At 41.4% G+C, this 18,977-nt stretch overlaps 1 protein-coding gene across 1 annotated transcript in view; it reads left to right on the top strand.

Moving 5' to 3' along the window:
* The window catches only part of cacna1ba (calcium channel, voltage-dependent, N type, alpha 1B subunit, a), a gene marked incomplete in the record, with an annotated part of 226,765 nt that extends 207,788 nt beyond the window's left edge, over positions 1–18,977 (top strand). Inside the window, 5 exon segments of the mRNA XM_014023993.1 lie at positions 1,359–1,478; positions 7,929–7,964; positions 13,665–13,896; positions 14,463–14,680; positions 16,295–18,977. Coding sequence (XP_013879447.1) covers positions 1,359–1,478; positions 7,929–7,964; positions 13,665–13,896; positions 14,463–14,680; positions 16,295–16,825 — 1,137 coding nt within the window.

Below are 18,977 nucleotides of genomic sequence, written 5' to 3' on the forward strand. Positions count from 1 at the left end.
AAATTCCAGTGAAATATATTTATGTTTGTGGTTGTAATGTGACAAAATATGGAAAAGTTCAAGGGGTATGAATACTTTTGCAAACCACTGTAGTTTATGATCAATGTTAGTTTTAAAGCATCTTATTTTGAGACATTAATACAGGATTGTTCAACTAAATTGTTCACGGGACGACAGATCCTTAAAGCCAACAGGTGTTTCACCCAGCTTCACTGTCAGTTTTCCTGTTTGTAGCTCAGCTGACAGCTGTGTGTTTATCTGCATACAGTAACTGAGCTCTGACCACAAAACCTTTTATGACCAATAGAGATGTCAGGGCTGAGCACTTGCAATCAAAGCCTCTTTAAGCAGCTGTAACAGATTTGTAATTGTGAGTGAACAGCCTCAGAGGGGTCCATCACTGCAGTGTGTAGGTTTGAGGACCTCTGAGTACTGAGGTGTTAATCTGAGTCTGTCCACACAATATTACATACTCTAACAGAGAAACTACAGAAACACTGTGTCCACCTAATTCAGAACCTTATAGAACTTAGAACCTTATTAATCAGCTCAATGTGGAAAAAGTTGGTTAAATTTTTTTATTCCAAAGTACCAGTAGTATATTGATATTTATACACAGTACTTTTATGTACCTACCAAAGACATGGTCCCATGGTTCAGGTCTGGACTTGGACTGGGTCCACCTGTGAATGATCCAGGTGTTTAAATCAGGGGCTGATGAGCTGTATTTATACTGTGCTTTGTGAGCAGACAGCTTTATTTTAATCTCGTCTGTCCAAAAGGACATTGTTGGACAAATACCGTAGTAGATATAACATCTTTCTATCTTTACCTATTGCTGTAAAGTAAGTCCACAGGTGTGTGTGTTTTACAACTCCTGGTAAAACTGATGGAATCACTACTTTTGGAGGAGAATTGTTTATTTTTGTACAAACTAATAAATGAACCACAAAACTTTGGATTAATTAGTTAATTAATTTGATTCAGGAGTTTATTTTAGGATTTTAAATTACAGACTTATAAATTATTCTATTATTTATTCCTCTAGTTCTATAAAAAGTCATCTGTGACCAGCTGCAACAATTATAGTTCTTTCTGTAGGATGGAGTGCTGAAAATAATTATAAAAACATTTTCTTATAATTTCATATAATAAGAACAGAGTGATTCCATAACTATTGACAGGTGATGTATTCCAGTTATCATTTATGTTTAGAGGTACTTACAGTGTTACAGAACTTCCTGTAAGACCATGTTGTTTCACTCAGACTCCTCTAAAGCCTGAGTGTGTAACTGCAGGTGCTGCTCAAAGTTTTCAGCCTGTAAGCAATGATGTGAGCTTGTTGTTTGTGTGTCCAGGTGTCCGTAGAGATGAAGAACATGGAGTCCAGTGTTAACAGTACTATACCAGTTCCTGGTTCAGGTTTGGAGAGCCAGGGCAGAGCTACTTCTATGCCTCGACTCAGCGCTGAGGTCCAGGTAATGACTCATCTTTTTGTTCTCAGCTGTGGAACAAAAACCTTTTAGTCCTGTTTCAGTACATTGTAATAACAGCAGCTGTTGTTGGTTACATCTCTTACGTCTCAACGTCTCTTCTGAGTAATTCCAGGTGTTATTTTCAACATCTGGCTGTTTGAGCAGGGCTGATGAGTCTCTGTTACAAACAGCTTGTTGTCTGGATTTACTCAGTTGTTCTGTCAGAAAAGTCCAGTAATATGACTAAACTAAAGCAGATTGTATTTTTGAAGGGAAAGAATCTATGGTGAAGTCAAAATGACCAATATGCGTTAATGTTGTATTCATTTTGATTGATAGTATATTCATGCGAAAGGTTGTTTAATAAAACAAAACTAACGTTAAGAAAGATTATTCAAAATGAAAGTAGAACTGAAATAATCTGGCCTGTAAGTATGTGTGGCCCTTCTATAGGTAGCTCAAATTATAGTTCTTCAGTTCTTAAAGTATCTGGGTGGGACAGCATCACTCAGGACTAGAGACACTAATTTARCCTGGGAGTTTCATGCTTTAGACCACAAGACTAAAGTATGCAGTGCCCTATCAACTTATGCTGCGTTCCAGTTGTAGCAGAACTCAAAATTCTGAAGCCGGACTCACTTCAATTCCTTTTAAACTTGTCAGAATGTCAGAAAAAGGGTTTAAGATGTCATAATTAGGATAACAGGATCTCGTAATTATGACATCTTATCTCATAATTGAGATCAGGATCTCATAATTATGAGATAAGATGTCATTTTTTTTGTTCCGCTCTCGGAGGAGTAAGACACCGTTTCCTTCTCTCCTGCCCTTCCTTATCTTTCCCTGCTTTGCTGCTTGGAGGCTTCACTACATTTCATCCAAAACCAGAAATTATGGATATTTTTATTTTTATGGACTTGGTTAGCTGGTCTCTCAATAAATTTTTTGGAGCAAAGTTTTTTCTTCCATGGGAGATTGGCTTGGTGGTCTCCTGGTGTTCTACAAAACAATGTCAGTGGCTGTCCATTTCCTGACTTCCTGACCAATTTGATGGATGGCCGTATACTATCAGCACTCGGACATTGTGCCTTGAGCGAGCTGGACTCATTCTGCAAGCGGTTCTATTGAGGATCGTGGGTTGGCTGTGGTCCCTGGACTTTGCTGGCCAGATGGAATTGATCCTGGAGAAAGCTGATAGATCGGCTCGGCGGAATTTGTCCACATTATTTGTCTGACTTGACCACACTGAGAAGTACCAGCATACATTAAAGCAGATGGAAAATTGTTATTGTCTGCCTGTCTCTAAACATTCTCTTCTGTTCCCAAAACAACTGATTACAGAATCTGGCTGCTCTCCTACATGGCCTTGATCTGTTGACTAAATGCTTCCTGGTTGGTCATGTCGACTAAGGGTCTGCCCCCCCCACACCCGTCTGTGATCTGGTTCCTGGAGCAAGCTGAGGGCTGCACAGAATGAACAGTTACCATCAATATTCTGAACTATGGCTGCACGGGTTTTGGGGACTCGATTCTTTGGGCTAATTTTTCAGATATTCACACAAGTGCATACAACACTCATGGCTTCATGCCCCCCTAAACTCACTTAATCCTCTGGCTAATAAATGTGCTCTATGGAGATGGTTTTTTATAAACACCATAGTGTGTCACATTGTTGATATAATATGATGTTTTTTCCTCATCTTCCCTTGTGTGGTTTTTAGTTTTTCTTTTAAGTGTGGCGCCTCCTCATGATGTCTTCATGAAGATAATCCTTGCTCTGTGCAGGGTCTGTGGCTGCATGACCCAGAGCACCTGTTCTCCTATGTTTGTTATGTTCTGTCTTCTTCTGAATGGGTGTTCTGAACTGTAATTTCATTGTGCTCTCATGTACGATGACAATAAAGGTCTCTCTTGTCTTGTCTTGTCTTGTCTTGTCTTGTCTTGTCTTGTCTTGTCTAGTCTTGTCTTGTCTTGTCTTGTCTAGTCTAGTCTAGTCTTGTCTTGTCTTGTCTTGTCTTGTCTTGTCTTGTCTTAATAGATCAGGATGTCATAATTATGAGATAAGATGTCATAATTACAAGATCCTGATCTCCTGGATTTTGAGCAGGTAACGGTCCTGGACATGTGTGTGTAATGCTGAACGCACGAGTGGCCAGAACAAGCTGTATAATGTTAATTCACCGGAGTTAAATAAGGTTGTTATATGGTTGAAACAGGAGGAAGTGTGTGCTCTAATTTAAGCATTTCAGAGGCATAAGCTACTTAAAGCCGTAGCATCCCGTACTGCAGGAAGAGAATGACTTCCAGTATGTCAGAGTGGGCTTTTTGCTTGGACAACTGCAAGGAAGATACCTGCATAATGTCGGCATACTATCATCCATACAGCATCATACCATCTCTGTGATGTTTTGTTTGGACTGTATTGAATCGGACTCTTATTTTGAAATATCCATTTGCTGAAACCGGAAGCACCACTACAAGCTAAATGATGGTGTTAGGTTTGTGTGAGATCCTGATCTCGTATTTATGAGATCAGGAGTCCTAATTTTTTTTATTTGGTGAATGCAATACTCTTCCGTACGGACAGACATACGTGACCGAAAATATTACCTCCTCCCTTGGCGGAGGTAATAATCACTATACAGTCACACAAGTATAACAAACTTAATGTAAAGTAAACTAAACAGAACTGCTAAAAAAAAGCATAAAAGTAAAGAGAAAACTCTGTTGATGCAAGGAGCAGCCTTGTTGAAATGATGACGTAACGCGTGCTCAGGCTGCTCGGGCATGGTTGTGTTGCACCGTCCTCTCGACTCAAAACTACGACATCAGGGGGCATTCCAGTTGAAAATTACAACTCGGGAGTGCAAAACTATGACCTCCGAAGACAACTGGAACACAATGAAAATGTGTGTTTGGTAGATTATTTCTGTTGTAACGATGCTTCTTGGTAATAAATCTTACCCCTTTGAAAAGCATCAATTCCATTTTAAATAGTGCCACATTTGTAAGGAACATGCATTTGTGTGATGAGCAGTAGAGCTGAGTATGTAGACTGAATGCATAAAATTTAGTAATATATCTATTTTTATGCTTAATGTTTTACCAACTGTCTACTTTTGATGTTTTTTTTCTCTGATGTTCATTGCACCAGGAGTCTGAGCGACTGATGTCATTTCAGTCCTGTGTATGTCCTGTACATTATACAGATTTGACAATAAATCAACTTTGACTTGAAAAATATGCCAAACCCTCACTGCCATTGTCAAACTGTTCATTTTACTGTTGTCATTAATGTTTAGTTTGAGCTTGTGATACGCTCCGGTGCTGCCAGTCAGGCACCTGAACATGGGCCCTTCTACAGTGGTCGGTAGGTGTCTGCTTCAAGAATCAGCTTGCCACGTTTGACTGATCTGGATAGAGCAACTTCAAGCTGGTGTTCTGTAAAACCAAGTTGCAGAATTATTTTTGAGTAATCACTAGTACCATCTCCAAACTATCCATCACAGAGACACCTGGACAGGTTTCAGTCCATCACAGAGACACCTGGATGTGAAACCATAGAAATGTAGGAAACAAGTCATTCCTCATCTTCTCATCTTCTTTTCCCTCATTGAACCTTCTGGTTTTTTTTTTTTTTTTTTTTTTTTTTAAAGGTTGTGCGATCCCTGCTGGTTGCTGCATGACCTGATCACCTGTTCCCCCATGTTTGTCATGTGTGTCTTCTTGAATGCGTGTTCTTAAATGTAATGTCATTGTGCTCTGTACAATGACAATAAAGGCATCATCATCATTGTCGTCGTCACCGTCGTCGTCGTCATCATCATCCTTCCCTGAAAGTTGTTGATGTTTATAGTGTATTCTTCTGTCGGTGCTTTGAGAAGCTGCTGTTGATCATGCTTTCACTGCAGTAGAAATGTCTAAAGTAATGAGATTCCTCTCTGGCTGGCAGCCAGCTGTTTGTCTAGGGCTCTTCCAACTGAAACAATGACAGTGGTGTGAAGAAATTTAGAGTTAGAAGAGATTAGTACTGATGTTAAAAGCACAACACTATATTCTTAAGTTCTCCTTTTTGTAATGTTGACAGTGTTTAATCTTTTATGTTTTGACTGAAATAGGTATAGTTACATGTCTGAAACATCTTTTAAAACACACAATTAAACGTTTGAATGACATTAGCTGAGGATTTTGTCTGAATGCCTGTGATCCAGCTGTAGGTCAGCAGTGGGCGAGCGAAGGCATTGAAGAAAACTGTATAAATAGATGAACTTCCTGTTTTTCGGCCAGTGTGGGTTTCCTGTCTGCTTCAGCGACAATAAACCTCACTCAGATTCCAGATTTCTGGTGTTGGATGGTTTCATTCCTTCTAAAAATCCCTTTATTTAACAATTGTGTTTATAATCTCGACTTTAGTTTATTGAATACAAATTTTCTTACAGTGGCTCTAAATGGCTCTGGGCTGGAGATTGGGAGGAAGATGGTAATTGGGTTACTGTGAAAAAGACAGAATCTGAAGTGGGGGGTAATGAAAGATGGCCATAAGTTTGACTTTATCTCATTTTTTACCCTTTTTAAAGAGGGCAGGACATCCAGTTCAATTACTGTTGGCCTTTGGAAATGTCCTGCTGCTGCTGGTGTGAGGAGAGGATTGTAGGATGCAGTCAGCTCTGTGGGGCATCCAGCCTCAGTTTTAACGTTGCTTTTCGTCTTTCAGATTTCTTTATTCCTACTGAATGTAGGCTGAGGTTTAATCCAAACAAGAAGATAAAATCAGATCTGTTCTGTTCTTTAGGGTCTTCTATGATGCTGCAGTGACTTGTGAAAGCTSTGACTCCATATCTGCCTGCATTCAGATGCAACATCCAATCCTGGTTTATCTTCTAATCCAATATGTGCAGAGCCCCAGTTTAATGAGTGAAACATGCACTCACTGGCCGTTTGTCTGTTAACAAGTTTTGTTAAAAAGATGAAGGGAGCTGTGGCTGACATGTATCTGCAAGATTTAGAGTGCAGAGGATTACACAGARTAGTTTTTACCTGCACTGCAACAACCTTTTGGCAAAAACATGGAGAAAATTACCAGTGAAACTACATGAGAATAATGCTCTGTGCAGAAGAACCAGTACTGGACTGATTTGATGATGCAGTTTTACCCTGTTGGGTTAGTTTATATTCAATGTTATTAAAAGATGAACACATTGAGTATTGAATAAAGAGCAAATGTTCCAAGGGGGCCACAGTGGCTCTGTTGGTAGAGCTGTTCACTCTCAGCAAGAAGGTTGCTGGATCCARCCCTGGTCTGGAGACCTTTCTGGGTAGAGTTTGCATGTTCTCTTTGTGCATGAGTGTTTTTATTTATTTTTTGGGGGGGTTAATGGGTAACCCTAAAATTTCCCTAGTTGTGAGAGTGAGAGAGTGGGTGGTTGTTTGTCGCATTTGTCTTTATGTGTACCTGTAAAGGACTTGCAACCTGTCAGTGACTGCTGGATGTAGGCACCAGTGACCTTGAAAGGAAGAAGCGGACATTCGCTGCCTGGCCAAAAACTAGTGTCCAACTGGGTGTAACTAAGGTCTATGATGTGTGGTTGTTGCAGGTGGTTCAGCAACAGTCTGTGTTCAAAGAATGAGGTCAGCTGACTACCTGAATATACTGAATGACCAGGTTATTCCATCAATGAYTGTTTCTTCCCTGATGGCACGGACATATTCCAAGATGACAATGCCAGGATTCATGGGGCTCTTATTGTGAAAGAGTGGTTCAGGGAGCATGAGACATCATTTTCACACATGGATTGGCTCCACAGAGTTTGTTGAGAATCTTTGGGATGTGGTCAGACTCTACCATCATCAATGTGAGATCTTGGTGAAACATTAATGCAACACTGGATGGAAATAAATCTGGTGATATTGTAGAAGCTTATCCAACAATGACACAAAGAATGTGTACTGTAATCAAAGCTAAAGGTGGTCCAACTAAATATTAGTGTGTGTGACCTTTATTTTTGGTGGTGACTTTTATTTTTGGTCAGGCAGTGTAGATAATGGATGGATGGATTTTCCAAGGAGAAGCCAACATTCATCCTTGAACTATACAGTTAAACACTGGTCCAAAAAACCCAGGTGGGTTCAAGTTCTGGGCCATCTAGTGGGCCACCTGACTTCATACAATTTCATACTTTAATGTGTAAACTCAGTATATCTCTGTGTGACACATAGTGTGTCAGCATTCACCTCTGGAGCGGTGTGTGTCAGTTATTATCTTAATACTGTATTTCAATCAAACTGAAACCAATGAAAGAAGTAAAAATACTTTGTTCTGTTTGAATTTTGAAGCTTTATTTAAAATCTTAAGTTTTAGACCTGTAAATTCTTGTAAATGGAAATTCCCGGATAAGGTTTGTATTAGTGTTGATTAAACCCTGTTTCTGATTCCGATCTGCTGTGTCTCAACAGAACCCGTCCCACTTTGCTCCAGGCTCTCTTCTGATGGTACGTACAGTCTGCCACTCATCAAACACTACATCCTGTTTGTGCTTCCACTTTTTCTGACAGGGGTCTGTCTCATCATCATCATCATCATCATCTCCTGGCCCTCTAGCCTTCAGTATTCTATTAAAGTGTACTTCAGTCAGTATTACATTAGCAGGCCCCCCAGGTACTCCTGGTGCTGCAGTGCAACAGATCTTATCCTCACACTGAGTCATATTGTGGGATATTTGTTCAGAGCTTTGTAAAATCATTAGTACCTCTTTTTAATTTCTATTTTTGTGGATTTTTAATTAAATTAGAAACAAAATGACTTCCATTCACCTGTGTCAGTCCTCCTGACTCAGTCCTCCTTACAAACTCTGAGTTTTGGTGCATGACCCTGTCAGCAGGTTKGCTGTGGTGACATCATCTCTTCACCTTGTAATAATGATAGCACTGAGCCGGGGCAAAGTGCTTTGTAGAACGATCAGAGTGCAGGATTGGTTTTCAACATAACCCTAATCTGTAATTGTCCACCACTTTGTCTCTGACCTGTGTGGACAGTTCCTTGGTCTACATGCTGTCTCATGCTTAAAGGTCCTGTGGACTCAATTTTGAGAATTGTTTCTATAAATCAAATTACAAATCTAAACTAAATMAATTCTAGGTTGTAACACAAAAAATACCTACAATGCCTAATAAAATATTTAAACTCTTTTGATATTTTTAATTATTTAGCTGTCATAAATCAGTTGTGGTTAAAAAATAATTCATTCTCAACTGAGGTTTATCTAGATTGTTCAGAAACTTAACACAATTTCTTAAACAGTGGCTAACTAGGCTTACGTCACTCATTCATTAAGCTCAGGCTGGTGAAGAGTCAGTTGTATATACTAGAGCTGGTCGGTATACCAGTTTGTACCGAAATCAATTTCTTATTTCTGTTATGATTTGAATTACCAGTATATAATTTTAAATAGTCTGAACATGTTCAGTACGTTATGCCACACCCACCACTAAATGGTTTCATGAGGGACATTTTTCCATGCAGCACTGCTGAACACACAGGAACTAGCGACACACAAAGCAAGCTAGAGTCATTGTGGGAAAAGTCTTCTCATTTTATTGTTGACATTAGCTGCCAAAAAGCAAAATATTCTCATTTTCACTGTTGCTGAATGTAGAAAACAACTCTTTATTGACATGCAAATAAATATTTGCTCAACCCTCCTCATTCATGACTGTGCCTGCCTCCCCTCACTGCTAACGTGACATAATGAAAAATAAGTGACTAATGTTTCTAACTAGAAGAAAAGACAGAGGAGAGAAATGTGACATAGATAAAGGTACAGTTAAAGAAAAAAGTCAAGAAGTAATTTCTGTGTTGCAGAGTAACTTCAGCTGACTGCAGTTTGCTGAAGCAAAGTTTGGACATTTTAATATCAGCCTGACTTGTGATGTGAAAAATACTGTTAAGTAATACCAGATAATTGTTAAAAAAATACTGTGATATAAAATTTTGGTCATACCACTTGGGGCTGTGTAGGAGGATGACCACATTTAGGAACCTTAGACGGAAAAACCACTTTGTCAGCCAAGATGTACTGGTTTGAGATGGTCTATAGTAACCAGCTTTTTACACCCAGCCATATCCAAAATAAAACCTTTCACAACCCTTTCGAGCACACAAAATGGGCTATTGTACGGCGGTTTGAGGGGGCGAACGGTGGGTGTCACACCACACAAAAACAAAATGGGCAGATTGGAGTGCAGTAAACACAAATGACAACAGAAAACAATGATGCATCGGACCCGGAGCCAAAAGCCTGCACAATGAAAAAGGGTAGAGTGCCCCGGTAGAGAACCAACCTCTCCTCCTCCACCAAAAGGGGAGATGGGAAGACCTCAGCTGCAGTGGTCTATGCTTGAGATTAACATTCTATCAGGTTTGGTGGCAGTAGGACCCAGGATGCAGACAGACACAACAGGAATGAGGAGTAAACAGTTTATTCTTAAGCCCCAAGGGGTTTTGTTGAGGTTTTTGCTCAAAATACCATGCTGAAATGTAAATGAGTATATCTCAGCTTTTATAAACTCTCAAAATAAAGCTAACACTTGGGAGATTTCATCAGAATGTAACAGCTAATGTGGTTTTAGAGATATTGAGGATGGAACTTTTTTTTTACTCTCACCTGAACCATTTTATAATTAGACAGTATTTAACCCATTTAAAACCATAATGAAGTAGCCTAAAAACTCTTGGAAACCATAAATCCACTTGTGGACATTACTTGTGCAAAGTTTCATGCTGCTAAAATTAATTAGCACAAAGTTACAGAGGTTTTAGTAAAGAAATAATTTAGTGTTTTGTCATTCTGCACAGAACAGACCATGATTGTACCATTAATACATGTTAAGAAATGTTAAGTTTTTACATCCAAAAGTTATTTATTTTTTTCTTACCTGCCTGAAAAGACTTGTTATTGAATGTTTGTTCTTTTGAAAAATGATCCAAACATTTATTTGTCACCATATATATTATATAAAATAATGGTCTGCCACCTTATCGTGGTGGAGAGGTTTGTGTCCCAGTGATCCTAGGAGCTATGTTGTTGGGGGCTTCATGCCCCCAGTAGGGTCACCCAAGGTGAACAGGTCCTAGGTGAGGGATCAGRCAAAGAGCAGCCCAAAGACCCCTATGATGAATACAATGCATGGATTCACTGTTCCCTTGCCCAGACGCGGGTCACCGGGGCCCCACTCTGGAGCCAGGCCTGGAGGTGGGGCACGTTGGTGAGCGCCAGGTGGCCGGGCTTTTGCCCATGGAGCCCGGTYGGGCACAGCCCGAAGAGGAGACATGGGTCCCCCTTCCCATGGGCTCACCACMTGTGGGAGGGGCTGTAAGGGTTGGATGCAATGTGTTTTGGGCAGTGGTCGAGGGCGAGGACCTTGGCGGTCTGATCCTCGGCTATAGAAGCTGGCTCTAGGGATGTGGAATGTCACCTCTCTGGTGGGGAAGGAGCCTGAGCTGGTGTGTGAGGTTGAGAGGTTCCGACTAGATATAGTTGGACTCACCTTGACGCATTGCTCTGGCTCTGGAACCAGTCTCCTTGGGAGACACTCTTCCACTCTGGAGTTGYCCATTCTGAGAGGCGCCGAGCAGGATTGGGCATACTTAAATGGTAAATGGTAAATGGACTGTACTTGTATAGCGCCTTTCTACCCAACAGGACACTCAAAAACTCGGGCGTGGGAGGAGTTCGGAGAGGCCATGAAAAAAGACTTCCGTATTGGTTTGGAGGCGATTCTGGTCCACCAACACTATTTATGGTTCCAACTATAAGGAAATCACACTTCTGAGCCTCCCTGGTAAGGTCTATTTGGGGGTTCTGGAGAGGAGGGTCCGTTGGATAGTCGAATCTCAGATTCAGGAAGAGCAGTGTGGTTTTCGTGCTGGTCGTGGAACAGTGGACCAGCTCTTCACCTTCAGCAGGTTCCTGGAGGGTGCATGGGAGTTCGCCCAACCARTCTACATRTRTTTTGTAGACTTGGAGAAGGCGTTCGACCCTGTCCCTCTGGGACTCCTGTGGGGAGTACTCCGGGAGTATGGAGTACCAGGCCCATTGATACGGGCTGTTAGGTCCCTGTACGACTGGTGCCAGAGCTTGGTCCGCATTGCTGGTAGTAAGTCGGACTCGTTTCCGGTGAGAGTTGGACTCCGCCAAGGTTGCCCTTTGTCACCGATTCTGTTCATAACTTTTACAGACAGAATTTCTAGGCGCAGCCAAGGCCTTGAGGAGATCCTTTTTGGTGATCTTAGGATTACATCTCTGCTTTTTGTGGATGATGTGGTCCTATTGGCTTCATCAGATCGTGATCTCCAGCTCTCACTGGAGCGGTTTGCAGCTGAGTGTGAAGCGGCCGGGATGAGGATCAGTGCCTCCAAATCCGAGACCATGGTCTTGAGCCAGAAAACARTAGTGTGCCGCCTCCGGGTCAGGGAGGAGGTACTGCCCCAAGTGGAGGAGTTTAAGTATCTCAGGGTCTTGTTCACAAATGAAGGAAGAATGGAGCGGGAGATCGACAGGCGGATTGGTGCTGCGTCTGCAGTGATGCTGGCGCTGTACCGGTCTGTCGTGGTGAAGCGGGAGCTGAGCCAGAAGGCGAGGCTCTCAACGTACCAGTCGGTCTACGTTCCTACCCTCATCTATGGTCATGAACTTTGGGTAGTGATCGAAAGAACGAGATCACGGATACAAGTGGCCCAAATGAGTTTCCTTCACAGGATGTCTGGGCTCTCCCTTAGAGATAGGGTGAGAAGCTCAGTCATCCGGGAGGGACCCAGAGTAGAGCCGCTGCTCCTCCACGTCGAGAGGAGCCAGTTGAGGTGGCTCGGACACCTCCTTGGTGAGGTGTTCCAGGCATGTCCCACTGGGAGGAGGCMCAGAGGAAGACCCAGGACATGTTGGAGGGACTWTGTTTCTCAGCTGGCCTGGGAACACCTTGGGATTCCCCCAGASGAGCTGGCCCAAGTGGCTGGAGAGAGGGAAGYCTGGGTCTCTCTGCTTAGGCTGCTGCCCCCGCGACTTCACCCCAGATAWGCGGCAGAAAACAGACAGACAGACAGATAATGAGAAATTATATTTGACCTCGGTTGGACCTTGGACCAGATTCACTCATAATCAAGTGAAAAAAACTTTCAACCCACTTTACAACATATTTAAGTATCTACTTTGACTTGCTTAAAAAAAATAACGACAAAAATTGTTCCTTTACATATTTGCTTTAATGTATTTACAGATTTGCAATGATGCCATTTTGTACAGTTTGTTTACTTTCTTATTCAACTGCTTGTTGTTTGAACTGTGTTTGGTGAATGTAAAAATAGTTTCCATGAGCTTTTAGCCAAGATTTTTCCTTTATTTTGATACCAAACACGTCCAGATTCAACTGACAGATTTGAAGTTAAAAAATAAAATAGAAAACGGGGCTCAAGCATGGGACTCAAGAGGTTAAATCTAAGGAAAAAACAAAGGCAGACATGACATCAAAACTTACAACAAAAGACGAGACACAGCCAGGGACTCAGCAGGAGGAAATGGTAATGCTGATTTGATGGGTGGTGACAAAGGACTGAAAATAAAGAGCAGGGACTGGTGAGACAGCTGGACTGATTAGGAGTGGTAACAGGTGTGAATGWTTAACACAGACTGAAGGAAAGAGAGATGGCAAGAGACACTGGGAAACAGAAACACAAGAAATAAACAAACAAGGGAACGAGAAGAGGAAACTAAAACCCAAAGAACCAATAAAATGTAACTCAAAAGACACAGACTAGCACAAAATCATCAGGAGGGACTTCTGATCTTGAAGTCACACGTTTACAACAACTGTAGTGTTTTACAGTCAGCTATTAGAACTCTCCTATCAGCAGAAGACATTTTGTGTAACTATAACAAAGTACAAATACAAACCGGATACATCACGTGTCTTTTTTGTTTCTTAAAAAAATAACTATATCCCACTTTGACAATGAAAAGTTTTTTTTCTTTCACCAAAAAAGGCCAGTTTATTGACCATAACAGATTGACAGGGGTTAAAAAAATCTAGGAGAGTGAAGACTCCTCACAGGTCCTGTATGTAGTTTGTATGTAGTCCTGTATTAAAGGTTGGAGGTACACAGAACCAGCACGTGACAGATCCTGTACATGTCTGTTTCAGTCTGCCACTGATACCAGCCTYATGACGCGCTCAGCCTCCACTGTGGCTCCACAGCGCCCTCAGGAGGTCAACCTGAGGGACTACACGCTGGAGAAACCTCGCCAGGAGCGAAGCCACCACCATCACCACCCCCACCACCGCTGTCACCATCGCAGAGACAGAGAGCGGGACAGAGAGAAGAGGMAGAGGCCTTTGGATGCCCTTCCGGGTGGGCATCCTCCCAGTTTGACTGGTTAGTGTAGAATCAAACCAACACTGTGTCCTCCTCTTCATCACCAATGCTACACAGGGCAGAACTGATTATTCAGATGGTAAACAGGAGGCTCCAGGCATCTGAACTCAAAGATTCTGTTTGGTTTTAACACATAGCTCTTGACTCCAGAGTAGATCACTTGGACTGAAGATCCGATCAAACACTAAAAACTCTACATTGTAGCTCTGCTCCCTCCTGAACATCATCTGTCAGAGGAATAAAATCTGAATAATGTCCCGACTGGTTTGAGAATCATTGACTAAAGTGTTGCAGGTTTATGAGATTCAAATAAAAGAATGTTTTGGCACGTTTCCAAAGGTGTTTTATTACACAACGTTATTAAATGTAATTCAGGAGTTGTTTTTTTACCCTTTCTATCTAATCTGTTAAGTCATAATGAAAGTAAAGTTATGAACAACGCATTATTTTTGATGGTAAAAATAATAGAAAATAATTTTGTCAATGTTTCCTACCACTCAAAGTAAGAATCTATGAAATCCTACTTAAAAGATGCAAAGCTCTGWTTGTCACACATTTTCTTGCAGGTGCAGCAGATGAGGCGGGATCTGAACCGGCAGCTTCCAAAGACCAAGTCCACCACCGAGGACGCTCCCATGAGAGGAAACATCATCACTCCTCTGCAGACAAGCAGCGCTACTACTCCTGTGATCGCTACTGCAGCCGGGACCACTGCTCCACAAAATCTGCCACTGCCAGCTGTGCTGCCTCCCCCAGCGAGGAGCAGGAAAACAGCAACAAGCAGGTAGGAGCCTGGGGTGGGGTACAACCAGGTCAGACCAGTACCAGATACACTTAATGTGCATCAGTCTGATGTTGTCAAGAGTTAAAAACCAAGCTTTACTAATCCGCTTTAGAGCTTGTGCCGATTTCTTGGCAGAGATTATAACCCAGGGGTGGGCAATCCTGGTCCTCGAGGGCYGCAGCCCTGCATGTTTTACTTTTTCCTCTGCTCCAACACACCTGATTCAGTCATTGAATTACCTCTTCCAAGTTCTGCAGAAGCCTGAAACATTCATTCAAATCAGGTGTGTTGGAGCAGAGAAACAAGTGAAACATGCATATTGCCCACCTGTTAGAACCCCTAGTTTCATGGCTGACTGAAAATAATAATCTGATATCTGATGTGGTGAGTCWGATTAAACATGAGTCTAAGAATGAGATCATTATAACATTTTTCTGTCTGATGACTGAAATATGAGAAAASACATCAAAACAAAACCATTTTAAATGTATAGTATAGTGTTGGTACTAGGAATGCACCGATATGAAAATTTAAGTCGATATCGATATCCAATATTATTATTATTATTGGTGTTTTGGCCAATAACCAATATTTACTGATATTACACAAAAACACACGGTATTTATATACAATTCATAYACATATATTCACAAACACACTTGTGTCTTTTTTCGATACTGTAAAAAAATGACCAGACCGCTGACATGGCTCTGCTGCAGTTATTCCTGGCTGCACAGCGTCACTAACATGACCACTGGACCAAACATCTCCCCTCCAGAAACAGAAACACAAAGATAAAAAAGTGGGAAATCAACTTTAAATGTTAATATCAGCCCAGTTTTACTTATTGGACTGATACCTATATTAATGCAGGCATAGCATCCCTAGGTAGCACTTATTTATAAAGAACTAAACCAAAACGTTCTAAACAATGTTTAACCATCTTGATCCATGATCACAGTTCAACTGTTTCGGCAGCCAAAAAACCTTGTCACGACATTTCAGACAAGTTTAGATCTGCACCACCTCAAAACTTTTCTTTTTCTCAGCTCTGTTGCTGATTAGCTACCGAGTGGAKTTATTGTCTTTATACTTTATAAGTGAATTCAGGACAGTATAGACTGTAATCTGTTTGTCTACAAACCACTTCCATTGAATTTACAAAACTTCAACTTTCCTCTGGACTTGCTGCCAAAGAATCTGTATAAAGTTCTGACTTWGTGATGCTCAGTTTGTGGTAAAGTTTACTTCAGTAGATTCTACACACTAGAACTTTTAAATGGTCACCTCTTAACTAAAAAAGTAAAATAATGAAACTTTTTATTTCTCTCATGTATCTGTCTTTAGTGCAGCTCTCATGGCCTTTTACTTCTTTCCCTGTTTTCTCTTTTTATCACTCTGTCTGACTCATCCGTCATTCTTTTCTATTACTGTTTGTCTTCTTTGTTTAATTATTTGTTTTGTCATCTTTGTGTCCATCATACATCTCATGTTGGTGCATGGTTTTCCTTCTTCTTCACTGGGCGGATCTGTCTCTTCCTTTCTTTGGTTTTGTTTTTACATATTTTGCTCATCGTTCTGTTATTTCAAAATGCTTGTTCAATTTTCATCCAGGGTAGTGGTTGGGTTAAAGGCAGCCCAGCGGCACCGAGATCCAGTTCTAGCACACCAAGCCGTGGACGTCGGCAGCTCCCACAGACCCCACTCACCCCACGGCCCGGGGTGGCATACAGGACTGCACATTCCTCCCCGGTGCACCTTGTGTCCAGCCAGGGCTTTCAGAGTCCCGGCAGACTAAGTCGTGGCCTGTCGGACCACAACGCCCTCCGTCACAGCGGTTCCTACCATTTCCCCTGTCCCGTTACTCGGATCAGCTCCGAACCATTTCTGGGCCAGGGTTATGGCGAGGCCTTGAGCAGTCCTTACGGCAGCTTCCAGGACCAGTTGGATGTCTTCCAGGATGCGGCTTCACTGTCCCCAAGTCCCAGTGCTGAATGCTCATCTCGGACCACACTGCCTCGCACCATGGGAGCACTACTTCCAACTCTTGGTGTAGACCCTGGTGTACCCAACGGGTACCACTTAAGCATCGGGGGAAGCACTAGCCCAGGCTCTGGCAATAGAGCCCTGAGGTACAGGAGGTAGAGAAAGATGAATGGTGCTAGCATGGCTTAAAACCAACCTTTTTATTCCATTTTAAATGAATTGCGATGAGTTTTATCATCTTCTTTAAAGGCTTTAGTTTACATCGTCACTTTCTGTTGAAATGCTGGATTTTATTTTGAACTCAAAGAGGAAGGGGTAGAAGAAACATTTAAAAACAGGTTGTTTTAATTTGGGTTTTTATTTAAAGTGAAGTCAATGTAGTTTGTGGAGACCACGTTGTGTTCTGTGGCTGTTTAATGTTTTTTGTTGACACCACCATATTGACCGTCAGACACTTTATTATTTTATTTTAAGAACAACAGATGCTGAAATGCTGTGTTCTACATCTGCTTCAGTCAGTTACTTTTTATGCAATGGATCTGCAGCTATACATAATGCATATTTACGTTTTTTAAGAGATGCGTCATGGTCTGTGCAGTTGGCTAAGACATGAAAAGCAAACCTTTGTCCTTTTTTCTTTAGCAAATGGAAGAACTGCCTTATTCCATAAGAAGCAGATTCAGCCGCAGAAGGCTTTATTCAGCGTCTTGTTTGCTTTGGGATCTGGTTTTATGCAGCTGTCACTGATCACCAGCTAATTTTTAATGGTGTACTTTTTGTCATGATCATTAAATAATACCATATTTCTTTATACAACATTTAAAGACATAATCTTGTGTTAGAAGACAGGTCTTTACACAGACATATTCAGTTTGTGCCAGCCTGGACTCTGTAATACCTCGTTGTACATCATCAGTCCAACATGACAGCAGGTAGTAGTGCTGCAGAGAGAGTATTTTCTCTTACACATTGTATGTTCTCAAGTTCTTATCAAGGATGTGTGGGGACATGTTGTATAGTCAGTGAAGAAAGCAGAAAGATAAACAATGTACAGTACTATAAATACCTCACAGGGTTGATACTTCTGCTTAATTACCAGGATAGTCTGGTCATTTTTAAAGCCAGCTTTTTGAAGTAGTTGGTACTTAAACTGAGGGTATTTGTGTAGTTTTATAGGTTTACAAAACAACTTTTTCTTCAAAATAACAAAGCAGTGTGAATTTACATTAGCTAATATTAATGCTTTATTTTTTTGTTACAGTTTTCTCAACCAAAGAACTTCACTCATCAGCCTGGTCTGTGCTCAGCACACATGTACATTCTAACATGGACACTGGTGACAACCCAAACAAACAATGTCATCCATAGTTCCAAGTTTAATATCAGTTAACACACTGTTCTGTCAAAGCAGTTTGTCGTTTTGGAGAAAGATTTTATCTGAAGCTGATAAAAGGTTTGACTAGTTCTTCTTGTGGTCTGGTTGTGTCTCTCTGACTGATGTCTCAGCTGATGACTCATTTTAAAAATGGCCAGATTATCTTTTAAAGGTTAAACATTTATGTTGAGAAATGTTTTTATTGAATCATTTGAACGTGTGCAGTTGAGGCTCTTGACCAGCAAACACAGGAAACCTTTAAAAGTTGACAGGTCCAGTTTGAACAGAAACACCACGTCCTGTAGTTTCTGCAGCACCCTGTTGACTTGTTGGAGAGGACGTAGCCAGGCTTTGTGAATGTAAACCTGCTGCTCTGAGGCCCATGTGCTGTACAAATTTAAAGTCAAAATAAGAAACAAAAAAAAAAACTAAGCTAACAGAAGACATGCATGTAGGTACTTTGGTTTTCTTCTACAAAACAAAAATATACATTTTTTAGGTTCTCTGAAAATTCTAAACTGTCTTCAGGTGTGAGTGTGAAAAGTTGTCTGTCTCGTTTGTCTTCATGTGGACCTAACCCCCTGCCCAGAGTACCCCCCCACCACCACCACCACCACACATTTCTTGCCCATTGACCACTGAAGATAGACACCAGCTTCCCACAGGTTCTTCTTTTGTTTGCTTCAGGTTGGGTTCTTCACAGCAGACCATCTCGCCCTGTCCCTATAGTTCCCAAACTGGGGGGTATGATCTCTAGGTGGGCCTGGGACCTAACCAGTGGGAGGGGCACAATGTTGATTAATGTTTTTCTTTTTCCCAGGCTGTAACATATAGCAGGTGGAACTAATGTTGCAGTGCATTGTTGCATCTCGGACCTATTTTATGCACACACAAAACAACAAATCTGTTGCAGTCAGGCAGTTATTGTTCAATAAC

This window comes from Austrofundulus limnaeus, unplaced genomic scaffold, assembly GCF_001266775.1.
Source record: "Austrofundulus limnaeus strain Quisiro unplaced genomic scaffold, Austrofundulus_limnaeus-1.0 Scaffold402, whole genome shotgun sequence".
NCBI lineage: Eukaryota > Metazoa > Chordata > Actinopteri > Cyprinodontiformes > Rivulidae > Austrofundulus > Austrofundulus limnaeus.